This window comes from Anser cygnoides, chromosome 3, assembly GCF_040182565.1.
Source record: "Anser cygnoides isolate HZ-2024a breed goose chromosome 3, Taihu_goose_T2T_genome, whole genome shotgun sequence".
NCBI lineage: Eukaryota > Metazoa > Chordata > Aves > Anseriformes > Anatidae > Anser > Anser cygnoides.
Genome location: NC_089875.1, coordinates 25785190 through 25797490, shown reverse-complemented (window position 1 = coordinate 25797490; position 12301 = coordinate 25785190). Strand labels below are relative to the sequence as shown.

At 41.6% G+C, this 12301-nt stretch overlaps 1 protein-coding gene across 3 annotated transcripts in view; it reads left to right on the top strand.

Annotated features, from left to right (window-relative positions):
* Nucleotides 1-4500: 4500 nt before the first annotated feature.
* Nucleotides 4501-12301, top strand: part of SYT14 (synaptotagmin 14) — an 88426-nt gene continuing 80625 nt past the window's right edge. For 2 of the 3 annotated variants that reach the window (XM_048057626.2, XM_048057623.2), the window contains exon 1: nucleotides 4501-4650. In XM_048057626.2, the coding sequence (XP_047913583.1) occupies nucleotides 4638-4650 (13 nt within the window). In that variant the 5' untranslated portion in view covers nucleotides 4501-4637. The remainder of the gene's footprint in view (nucleotides 4651-12301) is intronic. The other variant, XM_048057624.2, reaches the window with a different exon arrangement.

The following is a 12301-nucleotide window of genomic DNA, read 5'->3' as shown; positions in this document are numbered from 1 at the left end:
AGGTCAGGCATTTAATGTCCTAGTAAAAAGCACTTTGTGTGAGAAACTAATCTGAATAGACTTAAGTTCCAAATCTGATTGGCAGCATACACAAAATTGCTGCCAGCAATTCTTAGGGAAAGATGTAAACTGATATCCCAAATCAATTAGGACAACAGCACTGTATTATAATTCTTAGCCATCTTTTCAGCTACTGGAGCAAGTATAGCTTTGAGAGCTATCTTTTGAAGATACCTCAGAGGTCATGTTTTAACTTCAACATTCTGGGTTAGAGCATTTGGGATTGTCTCATTTGTCTTGCTGTTGCTTTTTTTACATTGCTGTAAATAATCTGCAAGGGTAGAATACCCTAGAAATGTACATCAAACTACTGGAACTTTATTAAGGCTCCTGGTTTAAAAAACAGGCAAACAAAATAAACCAACCAAAAAAAAAACCCCACAAACTCCACTCCATAACACCACCAAAAAAAAAAAACCAAAAAACAACCAACACATAATTTCGGTTCCATGGGAGTTTTCATCTATTCTTTCAAAATCTGTTTTCATTCCAGATTGGAAGGCAACCAGACAAAAGGAACACACACGTGCGAGTGCATGCACACGTGTATGCACACAGAAACACGTACTCTTGGAAGACCCCACTAAGTGAAATTTCAACAAATGGTTGAGTTCTCTTACAGAAACAGTTTATTTTGATAAAATCAAGATGGTTCATTTAAATTTCAATATTAAGTTAAATATAGTAAGAAGTGAAAAGACTTGAAACAAAAAGTGTTTTTTTTTGTTGTTTTTTGTGTTTTTTTGAATAAAATACCTTGCATATGCTCTTCATTTCATCACTCCCAGCGGTATTTCAGTGAAACCATCATATTTCTGCATTTAACTTATTTAACTGAGCTCATTTTGTTCATGTCAGGGCAATTATAGATAGCATATCTGTCTGGAATCTTAAATAGGAGGTTATTAATCTAGAGCCTCAATCTTTCTGGTTACTGCTAGCCTAGGTCTTCTAACCCTTTAGTTAGGTTTTTCATTCATATATGCTATAGTTTTTGTATATTCTATCTTCATTAAGCATTGACTCTAGTCATATCTATACGTGTATAAATATATACATATATACTCATACAATAATGAGTATAGCCAAGGTGGAAGAAAAAATTCGGGTAGGTTTGGTGCAGATCTTACCTTAAACATGCAAATAATCCATTTATAACAGGGATCAGATAACTTAGAATTACAAGGTAATCTCTTATAATAAATATTTGCTGGTTTTGAGAAAAATTTTTAGAGTTCTCAGAAAAATCAAATATATGTAGCAAACACATACAAATGTATGTAAATGATACTGATATGTTAGTCTTAAGATGCAATTGTCACTATACTATGTAGACTAAACTATGCTATATCTCGTATATACACTTATATAATATTATATTACTGTTCTTGTTTTTGCAGTAACTGAGATCTTCATGATTTTTAATGTGTTTATTCTCCTGTGGCCCTCACGCCAAAGTTTTCCAGCAGCTTTCAATTTTAATCACCAAAATGGCTTCACATCTGTGCAGTGGGAGAAGATTCTCCTGTGTAGGTTGTTTGCTGAAAGCTTTGGGGCTTACGGGATAAAACTTATCTAGATGCATCAGTTAGTTTTATTATGGTAGTAAACTTGCTCTTGGCAAATGTGTCGTCGCAACAGATGATATTCTTCCCTTTGGTAGGAAACTAGTGAGAAGCTGCAAATCATTTGTAGTCTATATTGATTTATCAGGTACTTAAGGTCTCACTTTGAGCTGTCTGCGCACAGCTGTCCTTCCATGCAGCAGGCAGACAAGTAGTTTAAGTGCCTTCAGCAAAAAGTGCTGCCCCTGGATTTAGGAGAAAGCCTCTGACATTCAGAACCGATTGGCTCTTTTACGAGGCGAATGGATAAAGACACAGCTTACACTGTTGCAATCATAACATAAGAAAAAAAATAAAACAGCTGATCTTTTGAAGTTTGTCCAAGAGGTGTCCCTCCTGGTAACATTGAAAAACTTAGGCTGTTATGGTGGTGGGCAGAAGTATATGATGTACGAATGTGCTTAGAAATTTTAAACATATCCTTATGAAAATAAAGTATTCCATGATGTCAATTGCAAACATGAATCACTTAAGTGTGACAGCTTGTGAGGGTCTCAAAAAATTTAGATGACCCTTTAAACATCTTGCAAACTGCATCTCAGATTCTGTATGGGTGGGAGTTTGTGCACTGGGACGTTCTGCTGACATCTATGGCTGGTAGATCCTTTCTTCTGGGATGCTGCCTAAAAGGGAGAAAAAAAGGTTAAAAGAAAAAAAAAATTTGAGAAGAATAGCTAACAACTCATACATACTTGATCCCCCAGGAGTCTTCATTCCTGTGCTGAACACAGTAATGCTGTCAGAAAGATGGTGATCAAGACAAATTGTGCAGAAAATTTTAAGGCTGGAACACTTTCTAGGAAAGAATAGAAAATCATAGGGGTGATCTGAGGTAAATGTCAGTGCTGGGACAAAGAAGTATATTTGCTTGTAAGCTTTGGTGACATTTTCTCTTTCAAAATCCTTTTTACAGTTGCTTTAATCTGGACAAATGTCTATCATTAGGGACTCGTGATTTCTGAGATGGCCATTTTGCTCAGCCTGACTTTGCTTGTCAGCTCCGAAGTTGCTTTTTCTAACTTTGGTGAGGAATGAAATTGAGAAAACGCATTGATTTTGCCATATGACAAAACATTTCTGAAGGCAGTTAGGCTGAAGGAGATTAATGTTTCCATAATTTGAACAGCAATTTATCATTTAACAGAAGGATTATATTGGTACCAAATTGGCTCCTTCTCATGATCTTGCGAAAATTTTCCTGTTTGGTCAGTTCATGTCCAAATAAACTGTTCAGGTATACAAACGTGCTCTTTTCCCGTACAGCTCCAATTGTACAAGCAGCTTTCCTACGCAGCAAAGGCGTTTTACATACATGCTGCTGTCTTTTATAATATCCATAACACAATCCTTCTGTTTGCTCTGTTAATTGTAGGAGCTCTTCGCAGCCCGGCAGGACTTCCTTCTGGCTTCAGGCGTCCTGTGTTAAATGCTGTAGGACCAGGGAGCAGCAAGACTGCCTACCCTTTGCTGCTTCTTTAGTAGGGGGCCCCTGGGGATGAGGAGCAGGGCGCAGAAGCAAGGCATCCCGTGGGGGACAACCTCTGCAGACCTTTAGAGATGGCTGGGAGTGCTGGAGGCAACAGAGCTCAGAAGCAGCAACGAGGGAGATGAAGGATAAAGTTCAGGAGGCAGTGTGACAGAGAAAGGAGCAAGCAGTGGTGCAGGAGCCGAAGGTGGGAGGAGGAGTGAAGGCAGCATGCAAGACGCAGCAAAGGGTCTCCATAGCCAGGTTTCCACCAAACAACCTGCTCCCCCCAGAACAACTATGTAAAGTACCGCAGATCCATTAACCCCTTCTAATTTCTTCTAATCCCTTCTAGCATTAAATGTGCTTCAAGCATTTGTTGAAGATCATTATAAATGTGAAGGTGTCAAGCTCTTCTGAAGATACATAGCGTGCTTGTGAACATGGCTCCACATAACAGTGTCGGTTCAGCTCTATGCCCACAAAACTAGACACAAAATTGGACATTATGGTTACAGAATATTAACGTTGGGAACAAAAGCTACCAAAAACGAGATTTCTGGTAACTTTGTTCACTACTGTGTCCTGATTCACTCTCAGATGCCATCTGTCTTGTGCTCCGAGTCAGTCAGAGGTACGACAGGAGGGAGCAGCGTCTGTGATCCATCGCGCAGTGGCACTGTATCGCGATGCATTGTGCGGCGGGTTACGACCACTCGGGTAATTTTAATTCTGACATTTCCTGTCTTTCAATGGCTATACTTGGCAAAAGTAGGGTGTTTTTATTTTTTATTTTTTTCAGCGCTTTTACTGTGATGTGCAACTCTTCAGCTGCACAGACGAGCTCTGCACACCCGACTGAGGAGTTAGGGAGGTGCTTGTGGAACCACAGTCTGACTGAAACTAACGCTTCGATGGTTTTGCTGTCTGGTTCGACCAATAGCTCTGGAAAAATAATAATAATAAAAAAAAAAAAACAAAACAGCAGCATAAAAATATGCAAAGTGGTGCGACCTTCATCATTTTCTCCCCAAACTTGGGGGCAACAACGTTTCAAAACCCCGCCTATCCTAACGGGCTGGAAAACAAACAAACAAACAAAAAAAGCAAAAAAAGCCTTATTTATCGCGACAGGGAACCAACCTCACCCCCCGTCTAACTGCAGTTGTGAGGGGCAATGGCCGCAGCCCCTCACGCAGAGGCGGCTGGGCGGGGCTTCGCCTCACGGACGGGCGCGGGGCGGGGCGGTTGGGCTCCGGGGGGGGGGGTGTGCGCGCGCCGCGCCGGTTAAACGGCCGCCGCTCGGGCACGCGCACGGCCGTTGGGCGGTGGCGGCGGGAGCGGGGCGGAGCCACGAGCCCCCGGCCCGGCCCGGCCCGGCCCCGCCCCGCGCTCCCGCCCGGCAGCGCCGCGGCCGGCAGCGCCTCCGCTGCCTGCCCCCCGCCCTCCCGGCACGGCACGGCACGGCACGGCCCACCGCCGGGATCATGGCGATTGACGGTAAGTAGGCCAATAACGCGCTCCCCTCCTCCTCCCCCTCCGCCGCCGCCTCCTCCTCCTCCGTTCCCCTCCCCCGGGCACGGCTCCCCCCCGGCGCGGGGGCGCGCGGGAGGGCGAGGGGCGCCCCCTTCATCCCCTCCGCCTCCTCCTGCAGAGGATGCCCCGGGTAAAAAAAAAAAATAAAAAACAAAACAAAACAACAACAAAAAAAAAAAACGGGATGAACGGGCCCTCCTCTGCACCGACCGCTTCCCGGCCCCGGGGCTGGCGGGGCTCCAGGGAGGCTCCCCGCTCAGACAGCAGCAGAAAAAAGGAGAGGGGTGCTGCCAGCACTTGTTGGTTCGCCTGGGGATGGAGGCTGCGCCCCGACGCCTCCCCTCTCCGTTCTGAGAGTAATTTTTGTGGGGAATTCCGTTAAAAAAAAATAATAAATAAATCCCCGAACTTTAATGGCAGGGAAATAAGGCTGTAAGGTATGCTGCTTCCCCTGGCTGCAGCGCTCGCTTCCGAAAGCGGTTGTCGTAACTTCCAGGGTAGGAAAACAGCGAGGGGAAAAACCACGCAAACAGCTCTTGATTGTTTTCATGTGGGATGCTCCTGTGCTGTCGGTTTCCTTGGATCAGTAATTCAGGCCTCCGTAAGGAGAAGTTGCAGGCAAAGCCGCGGGCTCACCCTGCCTTGGAAGCTGAGCTGGCCAGCCTCGAGTTGGCCGGGTCCTCTTAAAGCCCACATCATAGTAACGGGAAGACGGCAATTTTTTCAGGTGGGTCTGGACTTTTTATGCAATTCGAGCTCAGAAAAACAATTGTCGGTCCTTCAAAATCTGTCCCTATTTCCATTTTAGGCTGCATTATGCCAGAAAGCTGTGAGAATTTGTAATATTAAAAAAAAAAAAAGGAAAATATTCACCAAAAAAATAAAATCCATGTTTGATATTTTCAGATGATTTAGGGCATCAGTCCTTAAAAGTTAAAGCAAACGATCATGAATGAGTTAAGCAAATTAGCCTGTGAAAAGAATGCAACACCTCTCTCATCAAGGCCAGATGTAGAAATAGCCTGTCTTGTACGAATGTGAAATTGTCATCGGGGGACTTAGTCTCTGGAAGTCTTTGAAGGCCAGGCTGGATGGGGCTTTGGGCAGCCTGATCTGCTGGGTGGTGTGGTGTCCCTGCCCATGGCAGGCGGCTGGAACTGAGTGGTCTTTAAGGTCCCTTCCAGCCCAAACCATTCTGTGAATCTAGAATTTGCTCTGTAGTTTACTATTAAAGGGGAGGCAGGGTAAAAATATCCAATCATGAAACTGACCTACTAGGTTTTTCACTTAGTTCTCTGCCTGAAGACAGAAAACAAAATGCATTTTTCTGGTGCAGTCTGTAGCAGGAATGTGGCATCCTCTTTGTTCACAACCAAATAGCTGATTCCTGTAGATTTGTTAGTAGGTGTCACAATTTTTATTCCTCATCTTGGTGAACTCCTCCTCCTCCTGTTTGTGTTGCAGTATCCTGCTTTGAACACCATGATTTCCTGGTCAGCAGTGTTTAAAAGTATGGGTTGGGTTTGTGTGAATACTGACTCTTGAAGAGAGGATGAATCCCCAGGACTTATAGCCCAAAAGGGCAAAACACAGAATTTGCATCATGTCCAAGCAAATTTGTAAATGTTTGTAATTAAGTTAACAGAAAAAAATACTTTGTTTGGTTTAAAAGACTTCTCAGTTGCACAGATTTTTGAGGGGTGGTAAAGTCATATGCAATAAGCAAGGCTAATAACTTTTGACTGAAGAATAAACGTAAAATAGTTCAAAACTCCCTTGAAGCAGGTTATATATAGTTATATGTGCAAAGTGCAGAAAATTAAAGTAGGATTTGCTGGCTGTGAGAAATTTAGTCTATTGACTGCTTTTAAAAATCTCTAAGTGCTGTTTCTAGCATCACTCTGTCAGCTTACAAGTTTACATCAGTTCTACTGTTAACACCCATTTTTTGTTTAAAAAACAACAAAAAAAAGCTTTTTGTATGAAGTGGTATAGAGAACCAAGGAGCCAGTGGCCATGGGCAGTGATCATTGCTGTTTTGGTCAGTGCCAACACTTAGTTACTTTTTTTGCGTTGTGGTTACTGCTGGACCTTTTAAAAAAAACAAACAAACGATATTCTTCATGTGACCAAGTTCAAAGCCCTAATTTAGTGATTGCAGGAGCAGTTAAACCTTTCTCTTTAAAAGTTAATGTCATCTTAAAAGATGTTTCTATTTGTTTGTTAGGTGTTTTGTTTTATACAGGCATCAGGTATACAGTTTGCATAGTGCGGGCAATCAGATTTGCTAGAAAACAACAGCAGGGAACCTACTGGGAAAAAGTTTTGTCTTAAATAGGATTAAAGACTTTTATCTGCAGTTCTTATTTCTGTCATATTTCTCTTCCTAAGCAAAATGAGTGTTAGTATTTAGTAGCAGCTCTATTTTGAGATGCAAGGTTATTAATTGTGTAATGTTTCCACATAATGTAGAAGAATGCTAAATTCATTCAGTACAGAGAATACTGGGATGGGGAGGATGGCAGATACGGAGGACAGTCAGGCAAAACTGAGGAGCGCGGTAAGACCAGCACGGTGGGCAGCCTGGGATTTGGATCTTACCGATGGTGGCTGCCTCGGCATGGGGTCTGGTGGCCATTTGCTGGGGATGGGAAGAGCGAGAGTGGAGGAGCCGTTTCTGAGAGTCCTTCAGCATCACCATGGTAATGTTCCTCATGGCAGCGTTAATTTGGTTTCTGTATGCTGCTTTTGCTCTTCTGAGCAGTCGCAAGACTTAGGCACCTGCCTTACGAGTTGGGATTTGAAGTCTGGGTGAGGAGCTAGCAATGGAAATCATATTGCAGGGAGGAGGGAAGAGAAAGGTAAAGGTCACAGTGGGAGGCTTTATAACCTGAGGCAGACCTGCGTATCCTCGTGGATCTGCTTGTGCCGGGTTTGTGGGCTGCACTTGAACGTGCTGTAATGTGGTGCAGGCTATACAAAGCTGTGCATTTCTCAAGGAAGGGAGTGTGTTCAGAGGTGAGCTGTTCCAGACCGAGTTACCTTGCATTGTGAGGAGTTCAGTGCTAAGAATTCAGAAGCAGTGTTAAAGAGAGTAGTGAGTTGTACAGATAAAATGAATGTAGCGGAGAAGAAGGAGTTATAGCATAGTGCTGTCATTTACTAAATTATTGATTGAGTAGTGAGACTAATGAACCTGGCTTCCCATACTTTTCCCCTTCTGATCTCACCAGTGTAACCGTTTCCCGTTACAGTTTCCTGTTACACTCCTGTTGTACTCTGAGGTCCTCTTCATGTGTGTAGGCTTTTTCGAGTGCTTTTCTTTTTGTCCCTGGGTCTCCAGAGTGTCTCTGGCGTGTACTCAGATCTCTGATGTTTCTGACAAGCTCGTTTCTCCCTTCCAATCCTTGTCTGCCAGCTGTTTGTTTGGCAGCAGGCAGGTGCAGCTGTTTGCATGGATTTATTGGCTGGCTGGACATCCCTGGGTTTGGTGAGATTGGTGGCTGTCTTGGGTTTGGCTGCTGATGTTCACGAAGCTTTGAATCCTAAAAGTATTAAGTTCTGACAACTTTGTGTCAATTTTAATGTAAATTAGCCCCTGAATTCATTGGCAGTAGATCGTTAAGTTATATAACCTTCACTTCATTGGGAAACAAAGCCAAAATTGCTAAATGAACCTACTTTTTATTTCTGGAAATAAGAAGAGAGGGGAGTTAGAACACTGCTTCATATGGGTTATGTGAAAACCATTCCTAGGAGCAAACTTCATAATCCGGAGGAGAAACCAAGGAACAAGCTACATACAGTGCCTAGGTGGGAGTATCGTATGTGTGGCCTGCGGGATGAATCTGGCCTAGGGAGCAGTTTTACCTTGACTCCAGGTTACCCCGGATATTCTGTGCTGTCGGGCAGGAGGTGACACGGAGGTCCAGTTGGTGCTGACCTGAATAAGCTGTGGTGCTTCTGGACCCACGCTGCTGCAGCCAGGGTGCATGTCGAGGAGCAGCCACAGTTTTGAATAAAGCCTAAACATAAGAAACCCTATTTTGTACCTAGGCCCACTTTCAACACATTTGTTAAATGTGGGGTGGATCAAGTGTCAGGGTATTGGATTTGATCAGCCACACAGAACCTGTTTAATACTATTTTATGCTCGTTCACCGTCTGTAGTGGAAAGTATTCAGTGGGTGTTATCTTGTATTATTTTTTGTTGTTGTTGTCATTGTAAGTATGATTCCCTGCTTTACTTGCTGATGACAGTAAAGCCTTGCCGTGTGCAAAAGTAACAATTTGCTGGATGGATTTGCGTTACATCATCATCACTGGAGTGTTAGGGCGCTACTGAAATAAAAAAGCCATTAGTTCTCTGCCTCCTTTATGGTAATAGAGTGGGGTGCCTTTTAAAAACATCTAACCTCTGATGCTCTACAGACATCTATTTGACAAGCTCCCCGTGGGCTGAGTTGAAGTTATCATACTTCATATAAGAAGAGGTGATCTGTTCAGAGCGAAATTCTGGAATCTGGTTCATTTTTGAACGCTTAGCACTATTGCAAATGGGAACTCTTGGCATTCAGGATGGGCACACAAGAAAGCAAACACCCAGTGGCTGCCTGATTAAAAATGGTGGCTTATATTGCCCATCAAAATGCAGGAGATTTATGAATAAAAGGAAAGTCTAGCTGTTTTCTGGAAAACTTTCAACTGCTGTGACTGTTGGGTCATATTTTCTCTTCACCTTATTCATAGGCTGACCCTGTAGGCTTCTTCCAGCTTCTGCACGGACTGATGTGAGGGACCCACAGTTGACAGTCCTGGCTTTTTTCTAAATATTGTCAAGTCTCACAATGAAAAAGGCAAAGGTCTTATATGCCAAGCTAAATGTACACCTGGGGATTGCAGTGGGGATTTCAAGTCAGCTTTTAATCCTTGCACTTTCTAATCTTTGAGTATTTAACTCTTGGAGGTGGGAGAGCTTTCTGTGTAAAACCATCTCTGGAGTGAGATGGAGAAACTTTGGCATGGTTTGGAAAGTTATTTGTAAGACAGCAAATGAAAGTTGAATCTGTTGTCAAATATACCTCATGCTGCAGAGGAACATAATCTTCAATGTGAAAAATGATAGGTTCAGTGTGATTGACACATTTTACACGTATTTTTGTTTTGTAGTCTAAAGTGAGCATTCTTCCTACTATCTGGGATCTTTCAAAATACAAGTTCTTGGTGTAATTTCTTTTTGTATCATAACCTTACTGCTTTATCTGAAATACGAGAGCTGTTTACGTGTACTATTTCCATGAATTATTTCTTCTCGCAATTTCTTTGATTAAAATATTTAAAACATATACTTCTAAAATAAATTATACACAAGTCCATAGATCATTCATCATAAAAAAAAATCCTGTTTCTTGGCTTACTTTCTGTTGTGAAATTTTGCTCTCGAGTGTTGATTCAGTGGTATTAGCTAAAAACTGTAGGAATTAGTCAAGAGTTGTACTGATTTTTTTATCTCTTTGTTACTATCAATTTTTGTTGTTGACATCTTCTTTCTTAGTTCCAGAGCATTTGATAGAGTATACACCCCCAGTCAATATGCACTACTATCTTCTTGTCATTTGCAGTGAGATAACCATTCTTACTGTAGCTGCTGGTTCTCTTTCTACTCATATTTAAAGAAAAATACTGCACAGGTCTTAGGTCAGGTTCAAACCATTTATACTGTTTCTGTTGCTACTGATATATACTGTACCTCTTCATTTCCATTAATAAGACTTATTTGAAGAAGTACTTGACTGAAAACAAGGTAAAATTGTATTTCAGTTGTCAGAAGAGTGAGGAAAGATAAGTGTCTTGTGATTCTGGGTAGAAAGGAAACTGAGATGATATTTTCATGGTGGGGGAAGATGGTCCCTGAGAACCTCTCAATTTTTGATATAATCTGTTTATACAATCTGTCTAACCTCCTTTTTTCTTGGCTTCTAAAACTCAGTGGAGATGCTTCCATTTATTTAATTGTGGATAGGATTGGACCCAACATTTGTTTGAGAAACAGAAATGGCTATGCTATTCTTGGTTAATTGTCACTGATTGCTAATTCATTAGTCAGTGGCATCAGTGCTGTTGAATATAAATATAATTAAAAATGAAGTATTCTGCGTGTCAGAAAAGTTCTAATGTTTGTCACTACTTTTATGGTCAGATAACAAACAAAATATTCTTAAATTAATTCAGGACAGATTAGATGATTTTATAGGCTAAGGAATTATTAGATAGTTATATGGTGGAAGCATATTAAATGGCGCAAGCAGAGGAGATGGTCTTTACAGTGAAAGTTGGAAATCAATCTTATGTTTTTATAACCCTAATTTACTCCTGAAAACTGTTTGCCTTGAACACATCTGCTGCTAATTTAATCAGATACTTATTTCTCTTATTAGTGGGTTAGACAGTGAATAACTCTTCTTTATTTACCTGCTTATGTACACCATCTGTTGAGTCTTTTTTCCAGAGTCCAAGAGTCTATTAAATAACTCCTCCTATGAAAACCACTGTGTATTTTTATGGACTTTTCTCCCCCTTTCTTTGTGCCTTCTGTAGTTCTGTTTTATTCTTCGGGATGGAAGGACAGAGAGGAGTCCCAACCACACAAAATGTGCAGGATACATAATAAGAACATAAAGTAGCATTTTTTTTTAACTTGCTGTCTATTTACTAATAGATTCTAACATTGTTTGCTTTTCGACCACTAGTGAGCATTCAACTGTAAACATTTCAGTTTTTACATATGCAATATTGTTTACAGACTAAAACTGTAACAAGTTTATTGCAGGAATACAAAGTTAATTTTACACCAAGTATGAGGATGCGCTCATAAGTGTATGTAACCTTTTAGGAAAAAATACCATACTGATACCGGCTATAGAGTTGCTGTTCTGTGGAAGTGTTTCCAGCGTTGTTTTTCTTTTAGTTAGCTGTTTTTCCTTCTAAAATCAGATTCTTTCTTAAGATCAGTTCACAATCTGAGACAATTTTTCAAGGAGTAGATTTGTTGGTATGCATAAGCCAGAACACTCTCCTTATAGTTGTATTTTAGAATAAATTTGGTATATGTTATGAGACAGCATAATTCTTCTAAGAATGGATTTCCTAAGTATCTTGCATTTCATACCCAAAGCACTGGTATTTTCCATGTGCACCAGGCAAGTTAGCCCATCACACAACTGATTAGGCTTTTTTTGCTTGTCCCATTCTCCATTTGTGTGGCGCAGCAAGGCGGGCTCTTGTGGGTCGTACTGCTGCCACTTGCTCTTTTCAAGCCACATAGCGCCTTTGGTGTTGGCATTCTGCACTGAGACTTTGCGGGTTAGTCAAGGGAAAAGAGAGCTAATGCTGAATACAACATCAAGTGCGTGTTTGTTGAATGTAGTCCAAACTTATCAAAATGCAAATTAAAATACAAAACTCAGTAGGAAAGTAATGTATCACATAAAAAGTGTGCCCCCGAAGTTACACCTGCTGACAAAGACTTCAGTGGTACAGTGTAATGTTGTGTTGCAAGTAGTAATGTGTGGATTTGCTGCTAAACTGAAGAAGTATGTGTTGTATACACAGTGCC